Here is a 19,996-nt window from a genome sequence, read left to right as displayed (position 1 = left end):
CGGCATTTCAAGTAGACCTGCGACCCCCCTGGCACTTCTCCGAAGCCAGCCAAGCTCTGGGCGTCTCTCACCCAGCCAGGGCTTCGGGAAACTGGAGCAATTCGGCTGTGATCGGAGGCGGGGCAAGCGGCGGCGAGAGGGCGGAGTGGGGTTTGGGGTGGCCGGGCGCGAGGGCGGAGCTGCTCGGGACTCAGCCGGAAGCCGGAGGGCGCAAAGCACGCGGCACCTGCCTTGGAGCACTCACGGGATCGCCTGCGCGCAAAGATCGGCGAGGGAGCCGTGCCTGGTTCTCGACGGCGCGCACGGAAGGGAAGGCGCGGCGGAGCGGGGAGAGTGGCGGCGTTGCGCGGCACAGAGAAAGGATGCCCCGTCGGAGCACCGCGCTGCACCTCGCGGCCGGCGGGTGAGTAGCCGCGAGGGAGCTTCAGGTGCGCGTCCCAGGCGCGTCTGCTCGTCATCGGGTCCCCGGGACTTGCTGCCAAGGGGAAAGGGGGCGACGGCGGCGCGCTCCGGCAGGGCCGGATCCGCCGCGTGCCCATGGGCAAGTCGATGCAAGCCCAGGACGCCGACCTTAGAGGGGCGCACGACTGACCTTGGAGGGGCACCGTTTTCTACAAGTTCCTTGTTGCCATAAAGTTCCGAAAATAGTTTGCTTTTATAGTCTGAAATGTTTTATCCTTTCTGTTTTGGAAAAGAGAAGTTTGCAATAATAATAATAATTGTGGGTGAAGAGATTCCGAGTTGCAGGGTTGGGAATGTGCCGGAATGGCAGCTGCCAGCCATATTGATCTCGTAGAATCATAAAGTTGGGAGGGATCCCGCGGATCATCCAGTCCCCACGTCCTGCAGTGCAGGAATATGCAGCTGACCCTTACGGGGATCGAACCTGCAACCTCGGCCTTGTATGCCCTACGCTGCAGCCAACTGAGTTGTCCAGCTGTGTTTCCAGCAAAAAGACAGCCGAGTGCCCAGATTCTAAAGGAGTGGGGCCGGCTCACATGTGTCGGTGTAGTAGCGCTCCTTCTTGTGGGTGGAATGGGGTAGGAGGAATGTGTCAGGATTGTGTGCCAGAAGGAAGAGAAAATGTCAGAGGTGCTGGATGCCTCTGCTTCTTTCCTTGGTTCACTGTCGGTTGCTATCTTGGGCCCATTTGTGGTCACCTTCTCTTCCTGGCACATGAGCCGTTGCAGCATGAATTCCACACACTCCAGTTGTGCAAGGACTGCATGAAATGATCTGCAAGCCTATCCACATGGGGAAACTTATCACCCATTCAGTGTGACCTGTACGATCCCAGTCATCTTTGCAACAGCTACCAGTATTACTACTGTTTTAATGCTGATGGGAACCTGAGGCTGATGGAATAAGTGGCCTGCCTGAATAAACAGGCCTATGCATGCTTGCCAGGAAGCACTTTGCATTTGTGCAAAAAACCCCGAAAAGTTTTTAAGTCATGTAATTGATGATTTATAGAGCCACCCGTCAGTGCATATGGTTTACAAAAAAGTGATATTTTAAAATACAGCACGGACTAATTAAATAAACAACAAGCAAAAAAATCCACGCGAGTTGCGCTCTTTGAGGACCTGCAAAGCAGCAAATGGCTCCTCTGTGCAAGCTTCTTAAAAATAAACTGAGGGTGCACTAACACAAGGAGCCTAAGCGAGCAGGATCAGAGGGAGGGAGCAAAGTTAACGGGGGTAACATTGGAGTGGAGTCCCTGAGACGATGGAATGGTGCCTTGTACACCTCCCTCTGGCAACTCCTCCAGCCCAGTTGGTGCCAAACATATTACTACTCTTCATTCCCGTCAGCGAGGAGACACTGCCCAGGCTTGCACCCCAGGGAGGTCACTTTGGTGCTGCTGTTTGGCTTCACCCTGGAGGCACACTCCATTGTCTCTCAAGACAGAAAGATGTCAACACCTGCATTAATAACGGGCTTTATCTATTACCGTACCCATAAAATTGTTCACATTATCCAGCACCCATCCTTCATTGAGGCTGGCAGTCACAGAGGTCTGCTGAGCTTGGCCTGGTGATAGGATGGAGGAGTTGGACCCGGCAGGTTCGACTCAACTTCTCCCACAGTTGAGATTATGAGTGTTTAATGCCTGAACAGGGCTATGTAAGTCACAGAATTCAGCTTTCTGAGTACAGTGGATGATCGGGTTGCAAATGTGATCTGTGCAGGATGCATGTTCGCAACCCGTGTCTGCGCACATGCAGGTTGCGATTCGGCGCTTCTGCGCATGTGCAAAGCACAATTTAGCGCTTCTGCGCATGCGCGACCGCTGAAACCCAGAAGTAACCCGTTCCGGTACTTCCAGGTTTTGGTGATCTGCAACCTGAAAAACGCAACCTGAAGCTTCTGTAACCCGGGGTATGACTGTACAGAACTTGGATCTGAGTGCAAGATTTTAGTTTGTTGATGTGGTGCTGCTGTTGTTGAGTACTCAGCCCTGGGGAAGCTCTTGGGTTCTTGCCTTCATCTGTTCTTCCCCTTAAGTGGGGGCAGAAGCCTCTGGGAAGCCAGGTGCTATTTGTTGTATTAACTGATACAACTGTATTAACTGAAACGTGTAATATCTTGCCGTTCCCTTTGTGTTTATGAGAGTTTGACTATGCTGTTCCTCTGAGGCCATGTTCTTATGAATACACTCAGGCAGTGGTATCTACTTCTGAAAAGGGTATTCAAGAGGGCATGTCTTAAATCTGTAGTGTTCACACCTGGGAATGTATAGTGCTGGGTTGTTGTTTTTCCCCCAGCAGGTGGACTATATTCAGGGTCAAACTGCACATTAAGTTCTTTAAAAACATGCTTAATGCAGCTGCTTTTATTTTAAAGAAAAAAGAGCTGGTTAGTCACTGTTGCTGGTAAGGGGAGGCAATTTAATAGTGAACAATAAATTACAATCTTTCATCTTTTCCTCTGCCCTGCTGCAAAGGCTGGAAAAGAGGAGGAGGAGGGATCCCTTGAAACCCACCGCTGGCGCAGTGTTAGAAACTCAAATATATATGCTAGGCGCCAAATGGCCCCCTTAAACCAAGGTTGCAGTTGCCACAACAGAAAGTCCGGTTGCCATTTTGGGGCAAGACGGCTCTAAAGTCTTATTTTTCAAACGATGGGCTGACTGTGATTGATTCATCTGGCTGGTCCAGATGACAACCTTGAGCTAAGGTTAAGAGCTTTGAGAACTTAAAGAAGAAAAGTCACTTGATCCAACGACAGTCCATATATATATATATATATATATATATATATATATATATATATATCGGCCCTTTCCGACCTCTTTTTGTTAGCGGTGACAGCTCAGGCTTCATAGAAAAAAGGAATTTGGTTCCAGAAATTCATTCCGATTGTGCAGATGAAATATAAGCAACGGAATTCTACAGGATGGAGTATTTGTGCATGAAAACAGTCCAGATCCAATGATCCCCAAATGTTGGAAATGTCAGGTGCCATAGGTGCCAACTCCCTGGGTGCCCGAGCACCCACAAAATTACCCCTTGAATGGGCCGGGCACCCACAGAATTCAGTGCCAGGGCCATGCACGCTGCATGGCACTCATGGTCATGGGGCCAAGTTGGCATTCCTGGCACCCAGGCATCTTCACTTAGTTGCAAGTGGTTGAAATGCGCCTGGCTAATTTCAAACCCTATGTGCCACCCAACCACAACCCCACCCTTGGTAATTTTGCCAGCTTTGCCTGCCAAGGTAGTGCCATAGCTGACGTTCTTCCAATGTAGTAGAACTTCTGTAGAAATCTGCCGACTCCCACCTGGTTATATCTTCAGGAAAAGCACGGGGCCTTCGTCTCCAGAGACCCTGCACACTATCACAACCTTCTAAATGGCTATATCCGAAGTATCCCCCTGAAGCAGAATGGGAACAACATCTTACCGGGGCCGGGTACAAGAAAATGGGTTCTGCCTGGCAAATAGGGGCAGCAGGAGCAAGTGGATTTCGGCTACTCCTTTTTCTCTACCAGCTGCGCTGCTTACTCTGAAAACCTAGTTGTCCTCCTTCATAAGGCGTCCTCAGAACAACTCTAGAAGGTTATTCCTGGCCTAGCCTTCCAACTGCCCAACAGCTGTTCACACCCAGCCTCTCTGACCTGCTACCCTTCTGCTAACTCAAGCTGCGCAGGCGCACATCCCTTGAGACGGCAAAGGGGCTTTGCTTGCAAGAAGCATCTCTGCAAGCTGAGCAAAAGACAGACACAGTTGGTTAGGTCTTTGGTTCTCTCATCATCATCTGTCTATATTCTGTGGCGGTAGAAGAACGGGAGGCTCAGGGTTGGGCCAGCAAAGGCCATCTAAAGATGTTTCATCTTCTCTCGGCAAACAAGCCCTCTGAACGGAAGGAGAAATAATTGGTTTCTTTCTGCCAGCCTTGTTGCAGGAATTGCTGTATCCATTGGAAACAGTTTCCATGGTGCATTTAAAAAATGTACTTAGTTATTTTCTGCTTTTGGAGGCAACCGTTTCCCCGCTGTGGTATCATTTATTTATTTGCAAGAATTGTAAGCGGTGTACATGCTGTACTTATAGTTAAAAGATTTATATGTTCGGCAGAGTTTCCAGGAGGTTTGAAAGAAAGGAGGGAGGGGAAGGGGTGATGGAGTTAGGAGACCCTCTTTCCGGCGTTGGGGACACGTCCTAGTCCTGGTTCTCACAAAAATCAAGCGAAATAGTAAACCTGTTTCTGCACAGGTTGTGCCCAGATGCAGGTAGGGAGTTCACAAGGTTGAGCTCTCCTTGCTTTAAAATAAAATAACGATATCCCCGCAAGCAGAAAGCAAGCATGTCAGGGAAAATGTGTCATCCCGATAATCTAATTATTGGCGCAGAGGGATTGCTGCTTTTGTATGGAAGAGCATCCAGTCGTGTCAGCTCTGCCTGCTTGCTGCCTGAAGTGATGCAGGCCAGGCACCAGCTTGTCTCCTGCTAGTGAGAACATGAATGTATAAGATGTTTCAAGGTATCCAGCTACTGGTTAGTGATCTCATCTCAGCCACTGACTCCCAGTTTCTAACTGTTCGGAGACTCAGGGCGGTTATTCAGAGGCAAACAACAACAGCCCTTGCCTACACGAAGAGGTCATTCCGCAGTGCTTCAAAAACTCTTCGCGGCAAGGACATTTTAAAGCAAGCCTCTGAGCATGTGAAGAGTGAGGTGTGGCTACCAGGTTAAAATCACCCTGGTGGGAGAACTGGATTGTTCCAAGGGGTCCCTGTGGAGCCTGTGTTCAGGGTCGAAAATGTGTGCCATGGCTTTGAACACACCCACAGCTGCTCTGTTGCATCACTTGCCAGTGCAAACTTCGCCAAGGCGAATACCCTTCCTGAATGTGGAGCGGTAAATCGAGAACCTCTCACCTTGCCAGGATTCGCTCACTCAGCTAATGTCAAACCAAAACCACAGGCTGCTGCTGTCAGTTAAGGGCTGCCCTAGCAAGGGGGCCGATTGTGTAAAGTGCAAAGCACGTCCCGGCCAAATTGGGGCAGCTCCCGCCGCCGCCTCCAGCTCTCCCTCTCCTCCCCGCGCGCTGGCAATGCGTCACACAGACACCCTTTGGATTTGCCAATGATTAGCACACTGACGTCTTGGCTCCTGCCTGCTGTGAGTAGAGGGGCTCAGGGCTCCAAAGTCCACAGGGGAGGAGGTGGCCCAAACGTCACAGCTTTGCATTCTGGCATTGCCCAACACACTTTGTTCTGCTGCGAGGCTTCCTCATGTCGCCACAGCCAGCGGGCACAGGGCGATCTTTGGAGGCCGGCAAAAGGAACAGATCCTTCTGTATGTTGGAGAGTCACCTCGTCCAATGTAGTAGAGATTGCTTCTAAGCAATCCAGCCTCACGCTGGGAGTTCTCAGCTCAGGTGGCTGCGGTGGAAATGGAAGCCGAGCTGTCTTGATTCCGGATTCATTAATCCAGAGCCGGTTTATGTGGTTCTGGCTCTGCACATAGCTAGCACAGCAGCCCCACTGCTCCCTAATATGGATTAACCCCCAATGGAATGCAGCCTTCAAGAGGAAAAAGGATGCATATTCCTCTTGACATCCAACGCCCTTTTTAAATGTGTTGTGGGGGGGTGAGGAGGTTATTCATCATCATCAAACCTTTATTGGCATCACTTACAAACATTCAGAATAAATAGGCCAGTGCGATCTCGTCGCCATTTCAACAGTACAGTCATTTGCCAAAGGAAAGAAGAGGCGAGCGATTTATTCCATCTCTGGGGGTCTCCAGCAAGGGCAGGATCCTGTAGCATACTTCGGCGACAAAAAAATAAAATAGAGGAACTTAGCTACTGTCTTGGTAAGCTCCTGGTCTCTCCCCTGTAATAAGAAGCATATAACCTCTGTCTCTGGTTTCCATGTTGGAATATGTAGATGGTCTAAAAATTGTTGGCGGAGATCATCATACATTTTACATTTAAGGGCCACGTGAGCTAGAGTTTCCACCAGGTGGGCATACATGAGCAGTTCCTATCTCCTGCCATACCCGCAAACCTACCCGAAGGAGGTTAGAAGGATTAGAATTGAACCTAGCCAGCGGGGAGGTGGGGGGTTATTGGGTTGTTCTTGTTTCCAGTTTATTATACATTTTGTGATTTTATGTTGTGATTTTGTGTTGTGAAACACCCAGGTATAGAGCAGTCTAATAATAATAATAATTCCTGATCTGTCCCAACTCTCTCCTATCTTTGAAATGGAAAATCTCAAATCGTTCCCCAAACGTGCAAATCGATTGGAAAACTTCTCTCCGCCCCCTCTGGATCCTCATTACAGAATTATACTCCACAACCATATATGTTCTATTCCTGCACTGAGAGAATACTATAAGCATTTATACTAGGCTGTGAATATACAGCCCATTTTGATGCAACTCAGAGCTAGGATGATGGACCCCCCCCCGAAGATTTTCTGCTTTCCTCGGGGCTTTAGCAAACACCACCCCATCCCCATAGGCCTTGCCATCCTCTTAGTTGGGCATCAGAACCGTTTGCTCAAAATCCACAGTTTAATTTCATTCTCGTAATGAGATCTGTCTTCCACTCCAATATTTCTTTTTACATTTTCTAAATATGAGATGCACCCCCGTAAAGAAACAGAACCTCCCATAATATCCCACGAAGCATCTAACAGCTTGAAGGCAATGACTCAAAGAGCAAAGGCCTTCTTCGAGAGTGCAAGACTTTCAAAAGAGGCAGCGTTTCAAACCCAATTTGGCAATATCTAGATTCCCCGTATTCCTATCTGAGGTCTTTTCAGTTTTTATCTGGTCATACAGTGTCCCCGCTTTTCGTCTCCCAGGCTCCTGGTCTAGTTTAAAATGTACATTAACTAGAGAGGCACAGATTCTTCACACGGATAACAAAATTTCAGACAGTTTTGGTGGTTCTTGTGGATAGCGTTTAGAATTTGGACTGTGTGCCTGAATCATAATTTGCTTATACTGCCACTGATGTCTGTTGCCCTGTGACCTTCTGGGGAAGGGCAGGTTAAGAAAATCTTAATAAATAGACAAATGGAGCCCTTTCTAATGAGACTTTGGGGCTCTCCTGCTGCGAAGAGCCTTTGAAGCACTGAGGAATGACCTCTTCATGTAGGCAAGGGGTGGTTTGTTTGGTTTTTGGCTCTGAATAACTATCTTGAGGATAGCCTCCGAACTGTTAGAAACTCAGGTGCGTAAGCTAGGTGCGAAAGGGCAGGGTCGTAGTTGACACGTTTGGGCAAGATTGCTCTAAAACCTTATATTTCCAATGATGGACTGACTGTGATTGACTCTTGGTTAAACACCTGGCTAGTTCAGATGACAACCTTGAGCTAGGTTAAGAATGTTGAGAGCTTAAAGAAGAGAAGTCACTGGATCCAGGGAGAGTCCACATGGGGTAAATTGAAGACAAGCTGTAACAATTAACTACAACGTCGTTCGCTACTGCAGCTCAGGCTGCGCAGAAAAAGCAATTTGGTTCCTGAAATTCATTCTGATTGTGCAGATAAATGATTAAAACGGGCAGAATTCTACAGGATTATGTGTGTGAAAACAGTCAAGATCGAATGATCACCAGGCATGGGACGTCATGCGCCATCCTGGTGCCCAGGCATCTTTTTTGATAAAATAATTTTTATTAAGTTTTACATTTTAATCATCAAAATATCATAGCAAATAACAATAACAAAATTACAGTTCCAAAATTTTCCCCTCCACGACTTCCCTCAACTTCCTCTTCTGGTTTTTTTATACATATTGACTTCTCCTGCTTGTTTTGATATATTTTAATTTTAAGATAGGGACACGGGTGGTGCTGTGGTCTAAACCACAGAGCCTAGGGGGTGCCGATCGGAAGGTCGGTGGTTCGAATCCCTGCGACGAGGTGAGCTCCCATTGCTCGGTCCCTGCTTCTGCCAACCTAGCAGTTCAAAAGCACGAAGTGCAAGTAGATAAATCGGTACTGCTCCGGTGGGAAGGTAAACGGTGTTTCCGTGCGCTGCTCTGGTTCGCCAGAAGCGGCTTCGTCATGCTGGCCACATGACTGTCTGTGGACAAACGCTGGCTCCCTCGGCCTATAGATGACTGCACAACCCCAGTCATCCGCGACTGGACCTAATGGTCAGGGGTCCCTTTACCTAATTTTAAGATCTTTAAATTAATTATTATTATACTCTTCTCCTTTTCACATCATCATTATAATTCCTGTTGTTGTTATTTTTTTAATTGTAAATGTTTAGTCAAAACCTGCTGGTGGCTCCATATTTTGACCTTGTTTCTGTAGGTATAACATAAATGGTTCCCATTCATTCTTAAAATCTCTGTTGCCCTTTTCTCAAATTCCCAGGCATCTTCACTTGGTTGCAAGTGGCCGATGGTCGTGTGCAAAAGGCGCCTGGTTAATTTTGAACACTGCCTCTGAACCTTGCCCTGACGCTGCATTTCCTCTTCCCTCTTCCCAGATTTGGTGGCACGGCTGGAGCCATCTTGACCTGCCCTTTGGAGGTGGTGAAGACCCGCCTGCAGTCTTCCTCGCTGGCTGTGAGGCCGCTGTGCCTTCCTGCAGTGCAGATGCAAGGGGTGAACGGAGCACTGATCCGCCCTGGACTGCCCTCCATAGGAGCTCTTCAGCTCTTGAGGTGAGCAGCCGAGACAGGCATAGCTGTGGGGGATCCTTGTGAGGTTCCCATGGGGGGGATTCCCTTGTTTCGTACCTCCGCTTGCGGTGGCGGCGGCAGCTTTTCCTGCCCCCTGAGGCAGAGGGCGGAAACTGACCTTCTCGTTCGTTCTCTCCTTTCACAGAACCATCCTAGAGAAAGAAGGGATCCGCTCCCTCTTCCGAGGCCTGGGGCCCAATCTAGTCGGAGTTGCACCTTCCAGGTAAAATCGTGTTTACAAGGGCAGGGTTTCTGTTCCTGGTTCCCCAAGCGGGACTTTCACAGGGATTCTCGTTGAAATCAACCCTCAAAAGGGTCCAGGAATCTCCTGCTAGGGTTGGGTGATACTTGGTTTTCAACATCGTGATAGAGCGCCAGCTAAACATCGTGATATATCGCGATGTCTGAAATAAGGATGGAGCTATATAGAGGCTTTGGCTGGCTTCACGGTTTTCCGGCATTGTGATTTTTGCATAGCACACGCGCACACCCACCCACCCTGTTTCATGATATATTGCCAGGTCAAAAACTATGAAACCGATATCACAATACGGGCTCAAGGGGGACACATCTAAGACCCATGACCTTGGGTTGTGCAGTCTGCTAGTGGGTGACCAAAAAACAGGGTACTTGAGTCATGCATTTGCCTAGTTTTTTTTTACATTATACAAAGGCTCAAACGGCCTCTGAGCCTTTTCGATGCTTTTCCTGTAAACAGTAGATCATTGTTCGTACAGAGCAGAATCCGGAGGAGAGACAGTAAGCCTGCAAATGAGCAGTTCTGGCCACCACAGACGTCACATTCACATGGGAAGGAATCGAGAGCTGCTGTCAGCCTTAAACCCCCTGAATCTGGGCAAGAGCGCAGGCTTACCGGGGCGAATCTAGAGCAGATTGCTTGTCGTTGCTTCTGTGGGTTAAGTAGCTTAAAAGGACTCAATTCCTTTCCCTCCCCTTTTCCAGGGCCATTTATTTTGCTGCATATTCGGGCGCCAAGGAGAAACTCAACACGGTGTTCGCGCCGGAGTCTAAGAAGGTTCACATGCTTTCGGCAGCCTGTGCAGGTAAAATGCACATCTGTTTGGGTGTCCTTGGGTTATTTCACCTGTTGTGTTCCGAGCTTTGAAGAAAGGTCAAGAGAATGTGTTTTTTTAAAATAAATATGATTTACCGCAGCAAGGAGTAAAGGAAGGCTCCTAGATACACATTTGTGCAGGTGTGCCACGCAGCAGCAAACAGTGTGGCAGAGCAGCACTGCTTACCTGACCTCCTGGTTATGTCACTGCAGCACAGCTGGATGGAGAGGAGCATGGCAGCAGCATGGTTGGCATGGTAGATCCCACACTGCTGGCGCATTTGCAGTGTGCCAACCTTGCCACTGCTGCACCCTTCTCTGCCCAGTGTGCTGCAGCGACTTCAGCTGGAGTTCAGATGAGTGGCATAACCGCACACCTTCAAATTCTGGGGTTACACATGTTGGAAAGCTGCAGCTGGCAGCGGGTTGTATATATGTGGCAAAGCAGGGATGCGTACCATCTTCATATATGCCTGCTAATACAGTGGCACCTCGGTTTTCGAACGTCTCCATTGACGAACATTTTGGTTTCCGAATGCCGTAAACCCGGAAGTAAATGCTTTGTTTTTCAAACACGCCTCAGAAGTCGAACCGGAAACGCAGCTTCCATATTGAGTTTTCTGTTTTGAGGCTTCCGTACTGAGTTTTTGGTTTTGGAACATTTTGGAACTCGTACGGTCTTCTGGAACGGATTACGTTTGAAAACCAAGATACCACTGTATGGGTGAATGCATTTTCTTCCTGGCATCTGTGAAGGGGATGTTGCAGGTTTGAAGCAGCCCGTGGCCTCCTTCTTTCTGCTTTAAGTGCTAAGAAATGAGGTCAGGCAGAGGTGGCGAGTGACAAAGGGGAAGGCAGAGCGAAAGCTAAAATCCATGGGTTGAACTCACAGTCTGAGTTAAGCTCTTGCACAGCCGCCACTGAAATCTATGTAAGAGTTAAGCTTGTAATTTCATCCCATTGAGATCAGCTGGATATGAAAACTTTGGATTAGACGCCAGAGAACCTCAGAACAGGTCCCTACAAATTGCAAATGTCTTCCACAAATCACAAGTTTCACCTTGGTACCTTTAACTTCTCCTTCCTGCAGGAGTCACTTCTTCCACTTTGACAAACCCCATCTGGCTGGTGAAGACCAGAATGCAGCTGGAAGCCAGGTAAGGAAATCCTGGCTGTGTACCAGTTGTTTTGAGCCACCGGGACTGGCAGAATTTGATTCCGGACATAATGGAAGACTGGTAGACAAGACAAGCCACTTGCACATAACTGCAGGAGGGCAATTGGGTGTATGCTGCGATTCCACCAAAGCACAGAATTTGGCACGGAGCACAGAATTCTGCTACCTAAGAACCTGAGTCTTCCCCCCCTTAATCTCTTTGAAGTTGCAAATGAATATGCAAAAGCATGCCCAATGCTAGGTGCATCTCAGTAGCCAAACGAGTTCTGGGTCAGATTTCACATGGTTAGAAGGTGGGGCAATAATCCTCCTGTCCCCTCACTGACTAGAAGCCAAATTAAGCATGCAGAATAAGAAACAACAAACATGCACAGTGTCTCTTGATTTCTGCGATTTGTACAGGTTGCGGAATTCAGTTTCTCGGAATTCAAGTTGCCATGGCACAACATTTCATTTTTAATGCAGTTTAGTGCATTAAATGAGTGGAGCTCAGCAGTTCCCGACTGCGTTTTCTGTTCTCTGCAGGGCCAAAGACGAGCGACGCACCAGCGGCTTCCAATGCGCCATGCGCATTTATCACACGGAGGGCTTGCGAGGCTTTTACCGCGGGATCACTGCCTCGTACGCCGGTGTCTCTGAAACCATCATCCATTTTGTTATCTACGAGGCGCTAAAGCAGCGAATCAGAGAGCATCGGTTGTTCCTGACTCCCACTCCTATCTTTTCACCAAACAGCCAGGACTTCCTTGGGCTGATGGCAGCAGCCGCCGTTTCCAAAACATGTGCCTCGTGTATTGCCTACCCACACGGTGAGCTGCTCTGTGTTCCAGGCTCCCCCACTCCCACCCCCCAAACCTGTCTGGCCAGAACTGGAGGCGCTTTCTCCAGAGGACTGGATAACTAATCTCTTTTCTCTTTCCTTCGTGCTCCCTGCAGAGGTCATCCGGACGCGGCTGAGAGAAGAGGGCTCGCGTTACCGCTCCCTTGTCCAAACTCTGCAGCTTGTGGTCCGAGAAGAGGGCCCTGGCGCTCTTTACCGTGGGCTCCTGACTCATCTGACCCGCCAGATCCCCAACGCGGCGATCGTCATGGTCACCTATGAACTAATCATTCATTTGGCAACCAAAATGTGATGCTTCCCCCTCCCTGAGAATTGGCTATTGTTGGCATGTGCCTTTAGGAACGTGAAGCCTTGATAACGATGATCACATTTCCCCGTTCCATGGTTCGATGATGCCGTGGGAAAGGCTTGGAAGCTAGTGGCCTGTCTGTAATCTTTTGTTTGCGAGCCTCGGTAACTGAAGAATGTCTTCAACTGTGCTGGGCCTCTCATCAGACGCCTTAAAAGACATCAGTGGGCAAGGGACCACTCAAAGATGCAGTTGGACAGATGCAAGAGCTTTACATGCAGAAGGAACAGTGCAGAAATGTATGTGTATGGAGGGCGGCTCGGTTGGCAAACGCTCTTCCCCAGTGCCCCTGCCTGGCCAGGCTCCAGTGTGCTGGTTGTGCAATTCAGGGCAGAGGAAAGCGTTCTGCTCTACTTCCCCTGTGGCCCAAGTCCGACTTGCCAGTTGGCCGGGGAGGCAGAGGGCTTGTACGGAAGCCACGTAAAATTCAAGAAAAGCACCAGGGAATTTTCTCCAGGAAGCGGAGCGGTGCATCAGTGGTTAGTCTCAAAGGGAGGACTCCCCTGGCACTGACCCCCTGCAATGGGCCTCCAACTCTTGCCGAAGACATCGATCTCTCCCTCCTTCCCTTTTGAGTTTGCCGCTGGCAACTTGCCATCTCCTGAAGGCAGGCAGGACAGCTGTGCCCTTGGAAGTTCAGGGTCAGCTCCTCGCCCCTGCTCACGGAAGCACAGAAGCAACATAGTCAAAGAGCCCTGGGGGTTTTGGTCCCTGCTGTAAAGAGAAACGGTTCGCTGTGGACAACTGGCAGGCTTACTTTCTATTGCCTTGCTTATGTATGTATTCCACTGTAGAGCTTGCCTCCCGAACAGGAGAGCCATGGGGAGAACAAAGGCATCTAGGATGGGGTATATTTCAAGGGGGCAGGAGGTTGCTGTGCTGCGATGGGGTGAAGGGCAGCCTGAATGTGAAATTTGGTGTGTCCTCCTGTGCGTAGCTTTATGGGGGTTCACTGACTTCTGACTCCATTTGTTGCATAGGAGTAAGGATGCAACACATTCTTAGACAAACCGAAATTATTATATGTTTTAAGTTAATGTTTCTTTGTGTTTTTTAATAAAGTATTTTATTAATAAAAAAACCAATGTAAACACAGTTCATTTGGTAGAGTATGAGAACTCTTTTAATTTCAGGGTTGTGGGTTCGAGCAGCAAGCTAAGCAAAAGATTCCTGCATTGCAGGGGGCTGGACTAGATGACTCTGGTGGTCCCTCCCAACTCCACAATTCTATGATTGCTCTTTATTAGGATCTGGTGCCAGACTCTTCTACATTGTTAAGACTCGTCCAGGAGCCCAGAGGATGGGGAGATCCTCTTATTGACCCATCGCAGGAAGCAACCGTTGGGGCAAACAAATCCTATTCTTACTAATGAGATATTGGAAGACCCTCAGCCTTTTATCCCTTTTCAATTCTTGTAATTCCTGCATGGGGTGGAGAAGTTATTAAGAGAAGAAAGCTATCTCACTGAAGGAAGAGCGTCCATTATTCCAGACCTTACATTTTTAAATCCTTTTTTATTTTAAAATCTGCTCCATTTTTCTTCTTCACATCATGTATTTCCTTCACTTGTTATTGGAATATTATTGACAATTTTACAAAGCGACACAAGCTGCAGGTCTTTTTTGTTTGTTTGTTTCTTTGCATCAAACAAGAAAACAAGAATGAACCTCAAACAACGACATTGAAAAAATATACAATATATATATATATAGTATCTTGGGGTGTCTTGTCGTACCCCTGGGTTTGCTGCCGCAGCCCCAATTCCCGGTCCTCTCCCTTTTATCATGCCAATCCAGTTTACCCTTCTCTGGAGGGAAGGGGGTCCTCTGCTGGAGACCAGACTTGGGGGGCTCTGCCCCACTTGAGCTGAAGCAAGCGGCTGGAGAGGTGGGAGGAGCCAAGGACCTGGTCAAAGAGAGGCTCCTCCCCCTGGACGCTGCTATTGAAGGGCAGCAGACAGTGGGCCTATGCTGGGGCAAGGTCAAGCGGACATCTCGAGAGCCAGATTTTAGGGGGGGGGCCAATCTGAGGCACGAGGCACCATTAATCCACCGTGATGCTCTTGCATTCTGTTCCATTTTAAAGACACTTGCGCAGGAGAACTTCCCGGTGGATTGTGCTCCGTGTTAATTCGTGGGAAGGGAAGGTGTCAATTGGATTCCCTGCCTCATGCGCCAAAATCTCATGTCTTGGGGGTCAGCCTCCGCTGTGCAAATACAAGAGGTCTGGAGAATGCAGGGCAGGGGGTGGGAAGAGGAAAGGGGGGGGAGGCCAGACACATACCCCCGCCCCCCCCCAAGTGACTAAACATAAGCAGGACCTCCCTCTCTCGCTGCGTTCCTCTCCCCCATCCATGGCATGCCTCTAGAAGCGGCAAGGGGCATCGTGCTTGCCCACAATGCGCTGGTCATCGGCCACGTCGCTGCCTGGGCTGTCCGGTGATTCAGAGTCACTGCTTTCCTCTTCCTCCTCTTCAGCTACTTCTCTGACGGTCGACCCAGAAGCCTCTGCTGCCCTCTCCTGGCAGCTCTGGTATGACTAGAAAGAGAAGGTAAAAAGGTAAAGGACCCCTGGATGGTTAAGTCCAGCCAATGGGATGTGCTCATCTTGCTTTCAGGCCAAGGGAGCTGGCGTTTGTCCACAGACAGCTTTCCGGGTCCTGTGTCCAGCATGACTAAACCACTTCTGGCGCAATGAAATACAGTGACAGAAACCAGAGCACAAGGAAACGCCGTTTACCTTCCCACTGCAGTGGTACCTATTTATCTACTTGCACTGGCATGCTTTCGAACTGCTAGGTTGGCAGGAGCTGGGACCAGTGGCGTAGGGTGGGTTGTCAGCACCCGGGGCAAGGCAAGTAATTTGCGCCCCCTAACCCGTGGATTTTAGCACTCGAGTCTCTTCCACTAGATTAATTAGTGCGAACACGCCCCCCCCAGATGTTGTGCCCGGTGCGGCCAGCCCCCCCTGCACCCCTCCACGCTACGCCACTGGCTGGGACTGAGCAACGGGAGCTCACCCCATCGTCGGGATTCAAACCGCCGACCTTCTGATCAGCAAGCCCAAGAGGCTCAGTGGTTTAGACCACAGCGCCACCTGCGTCCCTAAAGAGAAGGAGGAAGTGACAATTGAGCAAAAGGCTTGGAATAGCCAGGGAAAAGGCCAAAACGATTTGGGCTGGCTGGCTGAGGGCAGGCTGGGAGAGATGCCTTGGACAGAACCGTAGCTACGGGGAGTCTAGCCAGGGGGTTTTGCCCCAGTTGAAGCCTTCAGAGGGGCGCCCCTGAGACTCCCAGGCTATGTGTGTGTGTGTGTGTGTGTACACAAATGTGTGTGAAGGGGGTGCCAAACTGGGTCTTTGACCGAGGTGAAATAAAGCCTAGGTTCACCCCACCTTGGACTCCAGTGCTGTGGGGAACAAGACCCTCTTGAGGTGACTGTGCTCTAAGGTCTGGACCCACTCCCAACGGTGTAGCGTTGTTGTCGCCACCTGGGGCAGATGCACGTGCTGGGCATGGAGGGGGGGTCCAGTCCAGCCCTCCGCACTGCAGTGACCCCATTGGAGCAAGTGGGGAGCCTGGCTGGCCAACGTGGCCCTTGGCTGGTGAAGAGGAGCACTGGACTGGGCTTCTCTGGGGTCATCTGCATGGCTGCACCTGGTTTGTGCCCCCTCAAAAGTTGTGCGCCTGGCGCCACGGCACCACTGGCACACCCACAATATGCCCCTGCTCTCCATCTAGATTCAGGTGTAAATGTATGAATAAATCATATTTCTTAAAGCTACAACCGCCTCTGCCACGTCTTCAATTCTCCAGAGGAGCACAGACCCCTGGAATCTCATGCACGGCTCGGCACTGATTGGTGTTGCTTGCAACACTGGTGTCAGAAGTGGAGTCTCTTTCCTGCCCTGCTCCCTCCCCAATCTCCCCTCCCTCTACTCACCTCCATGGGGTTGACAATGATGGTGAGAGCAGAGTCGTCCCAGAACATCTCGCTCTCCTTGGCCTGGGCACCTCCGTGGCTCCCCGCGGATTCGCCTGTGCCCTCGCGCTCGCCCCCTCGCCTGTGCAAGGAGTGGATGCGTAGGACGCCCAGGATCACCATGAGAGCCAGGAAACCCACGCAGACCACAATGATGATGGTGGCAGCGCTGGGGACCACTGCGGGGAAAGAGAAAGGGGGAGGATAAAGCCAGTTTGTTTCGTGGCTGCCCACGCAGGAGCTAGGATGTGGTTCCGGAGGGCAGGCTTTTCGTTGCAGAAGCTGCATAGGCCACACTTCAACGGGACACCCTCCCTAGAACCTGCCGCTCCCAAGATGTGGAGATGGCCGGTGGTTTAGAGGCCTGTCGAAAAGGAGCAAGAGGATTCTATGGAGAACAGGTCTAGCACCCATGGGAGCTAAATGGAGCTTCCAGGTTCAGAGACACTATATCTGCATACAGTAAGGCAGTTCTTCTGTTTCGCTTATCAAGATAATAATAATAATAATAATAATAATAATAATAATAATAATAATAATAATAATTTATTATTTATACCCCGCCCATCTGGCTGGGCTTCCCCAGCCACTCTGGGAGGCTTCCAAAAAAATATATATTAAAATACTGTAATACATCAAACATTAAAAGCTTCCCTAAACAGGGCTGCCTTCAGATGTCTTCTAAAAGTCTGGTAGGTGTTGTTCTCTTTGTTCGTTCCACAGGGCGGGCGCCACTACCGAGAAGGCCCTCTGCCTGGTTCCCTGTAACTTGGCTTCTCGCAGCGAGGGAACCGCCAGAAGGCCCTCGGAGCTGGACCTCAGTGTCTGGGCTGAACAGTGGGGGAGAAGATGCTCCTTCAGGTATACTGGACCGAGGCCGTTTAGGCCTTGAAAGGTCAGCGCCAACACTTTGAATTGTGCTCGGAAATGTACTGGGAGCCAATGTAGGTCTTTTAAGACCGGTGTTATGTGGTCTCGGCGGCCGCTTCCAGTCACCAGTCTACAGATATCCTGCCACAGATTCCTAATATCACCCCAGGCCTTTGCCTTGGCTCCTTTCAGCTGGTATTCCAATGATCTCCAGTTTCTCCTTTCATGTACTACTTAATATACATTGGTGTCTTGCCCTTTCCTGAAACCTCAAGCATATTTAAAACAGATCAGCTGCTAAGGAAAAGGCACACAAGCCGTTTAGGGCTTTACAGGTAAAAACAGCATCTTGAATATTGGGAGTCCCTGCCCTGGATAGTGTGCCTAGATACCTCACTGACAGCACCGAGGTTAAAGCCTTATTGCTTGAAAAAAACGTTTATCTGGCTGTCCCAAGTCAAAGGGAGAAGTAACAAGGCACAGTGGTACCTCAGGTTAAGAACTTCATTCGTTCTGGAGGTCCGTTCTTAATCTGAAACTGTTCTTAACCTGAAGCACCACTTTAGCTAATGGGGCCTACCACTGCCGCTACGCCGCTGCTGCGCGAATTCTGTTCTCATCCTGAAGCAAAGTTCTTAACCCAAGGTAATATTTCTGGGTTAGCGGAGTCTGTAACCTGAAGCGCCTGTAACTCGAGGTACCACTGTAAACTACCGCATTTTTCACTCTATAAGATGCACCAGACCACAAGACGCACCTAGTTTTTGGAGGAGGAAAACAAGAAAAAATATATTCTGAATCTCAGAAGCCAGAACAGCAAGAGGGATCGCTGCGCAGTGAAAGCAGCAATCCCTCTTGCTGTTCTGGCTTCTGGGATAGCTGCGCAGCCTGCATTCGCTCCATAAGACGCACACACATTTCCCCTTACTTTTTAGGAGGGAAAAAGTGAGTCTTATAGAGCAAAAAATACGGTACTTGGTAAGAACGCTTCTTTGTTTATCTGCTTCTTAGCATCCCACTGTGGAGGGATAGGATTCTCTGAAGCCTGACACCTGGACTAAAGTAAAATACGCTAGGGTATCCAGTCACAGACCTCATCAACTTTGACCCCAAAATTGAGTGTGCCACCCTCTCTCACGCCCTTTTCTCAGTCAATCTGCCACTTCGCAGTAGCGTATCAATCGTGTCAGGGAACTGCCATCAGTGCCGGAGGGAGAGAGCAAGCTCCAGAGGGATTCCAGAGAGCGTCCCGGGATGGGGAGAGGCAGCCCAGCTTCTGGGGAAAAGAATCAGCGTAGCACCAGTGGAGAAGGGGGGCAGATGGGGGAATCGGCGAGGCGGTCCCATGACTCCTTGCCGGGGACCAGCGGGGAGAGCACGGGTCCTCCGCTGCCTACGCCCTCCTTGCGCAGAAGGCTTCCGCGCAGGGAGAGTAGGCGGAGACTAGGCGTCAAAGAGCTTCTTTGCTGGAAGAAGTTCAAGAAACGCCCACTGACGGATTCTGCCAGCGATTCAGTCAGCCACGGGTGAGTGGCTGTCCGGACAGAAAAGGTTCACTCAGGCAACCCAGCCAGGTGTTGGCACCGGCTTACGCACGAGCAACCCCTAGAACCATTACAAATCGGTACGTACTGGAGTTGCGGTGGGGGCTAGCCAGGCTGTGGCCGGAGAGTTCTGGAGGGAGATGGTGTCCCCGATGCATGAACTGCTGGGCACTCATAATGTGGTTCGGGTGAGCGGCTCTGTTCATGTTGTGAAGGACGTTGACCTGCAACGAGAAACCCGCAGTCGGGATTCTTGGTTCCAGGCTGCTGACACCCACCTCAGACGCAGCCCGATTCGCAGACATTTTGAATTTCGCGCCCTCCCTTGCGGTGCGCTTACCTCAACGGTGAACTCGTTGCTGGAGTAACGGCCGTTCATCTCAGTGCAAGAAAGGCGGAATTTCCTCTCATAAAGGGCGGCGCCGTGATGGATGCAATAGGAGACTTGGCGAAGGATCTCCTCATAGACAGCAATGCTCTCCACGCCTAGAAATGGGGAAAGATACCCAGGCGGAGGTCAGGGGTGGGAGGGGAGGGTTAAAGCTTCCAAGCTAGCTGAGCTCAGGCTTTGCAACTAAACTTCCCATGCAAAACCCTGCTTTATCACTGCAAAACAGAGGTGGCTGAAAGTGCATATAAGTGCTTAAATTCTCCCTTGTAAGTTAGGTAAGGTAAAGGGACCCCTGACCATTAGGTCCAGTCGTGGCCGACTCTGGGGTTGTGGCACTCATCTCGCTTTATTGGCCGAGGGAGCCGGCGTACAGCTTCCGGGTCATGTGGCCAGCAGGACTAAGCCGCTTCTGGCGAACCAGTGCAGCGGGGATTCAAACCGCCGACCTTCTGATCGGCAAGTCCTAGGCTCTGTGGTTTAACCCACAGCGCCACCCGCGTCCCTTCCAAACTACTGGTAGCGGTTTGTTAAAGCCAGATCTGCCCCAATCATCTATAACAGTGCTTCCCAAACTTGGGTCTCCAGCTGTTTTCCAGACTACAATCCC

The 19,996-nt window shown here is 50.0% G+C and overlaps 2 protein-coding genes across 2 annotated transcripts in view; one reads left to right on the top strand and one right to left on the bottom strand.

Moving 5' to 3' along the window:
• Nucleotides 1-35: 35 nt before the first annotated feature.
• LOC310752837 (solute carrier family 25 member 36-A-like) lies at nt 36-13,683 on the top strand. The gene is made up of 7 exons (XM_083593929.1): nt 36-403; nt 8,966-9,142; nt 9,306-9,383; nt 10,124-10,224; nt 11,326-11,392; nt 11,938-12,221; nt 12,349-13,683. The coding sequence occupies exons 1-7, from the start codon at nt 363-365 to the stop codon at nt 12,543-12,545; spliced, it is 945 nt and encodes a 314-aa protein (XP_083450055.1). The 5' UTR covers nt 36-362; the 3' UTR covers nt 12,546-13,683.
• A 414-nt stretch (nt 13,684-14,097) lies between these two features.
• The window catches only part of CLSTN3 (calsyntenin 3), a 37,245-nt gene continuing 31,346 nt past the window's right edge, over nt 14,098-19,996 (bottom strand). Inside the window, exons 15-18 of the mRNA XM_083593032.1 lie at nt 19,339-19,484; nt 19,087-19,222; nt 16,546-16,763; nt 14,098-15,141 (exon numbers count right to left, since the gene is read on the bottom strand). Of these exons, the coding sequence (XP_083449158.1) occupies nt 14,968-15,141; nt 16,546-16,763; nt 19,087-19,222; nt 19,339-19,484 (674 nt within the window). The 3' untranslated portion in view covers nt 14,098-14,967. The remainder of the gene's footprint in view (nt 15,142-16,545; nt 16,764-19,086; nt 19,223-19,338; nt 19,485-19,996) is intronic.

This window comes from Podarcis filfolensis (genome assembly GCF_964270895.1).
Source record: "Podarcis filfolensis genome assembly, chromosome: 17".
Classification (NCBI taxonomy): domain Eukaryota; kingdom Metazoa; phylum Chordata; class Lepidosauria; order Squamata; family Lacertidae; genus Podarcis; species Podarcis filfolensis.
This window is presented reverse-complemented; position numbering and strand designations above follow the sequence as displayed.

Bases quoted from the DNA above. Each gene is read 5' to 3' on its own strand.
- LOC310752837 (XM_083593929.1), top strand. From the start codon at position 363: ATGCCCCGTCGGAGCACCGCGCTGCACCTCGCGGCCGGCGG. The intron at 10,225-11,325 runs GTAAAATGCACA...TCCTTCCTGCAG, and splicing joins GCTTTCGGCAGCCTGTGCAG to GAGTCACTTCTTCCACTTTG. The intron at 11,393-11,937 runs GTAAGGAAATCC...TGTTCTCTGCAG, and splicing joins AGAATGCAGCTGGAAGCCAG to GGCCAAAGACGAGCGACGCA.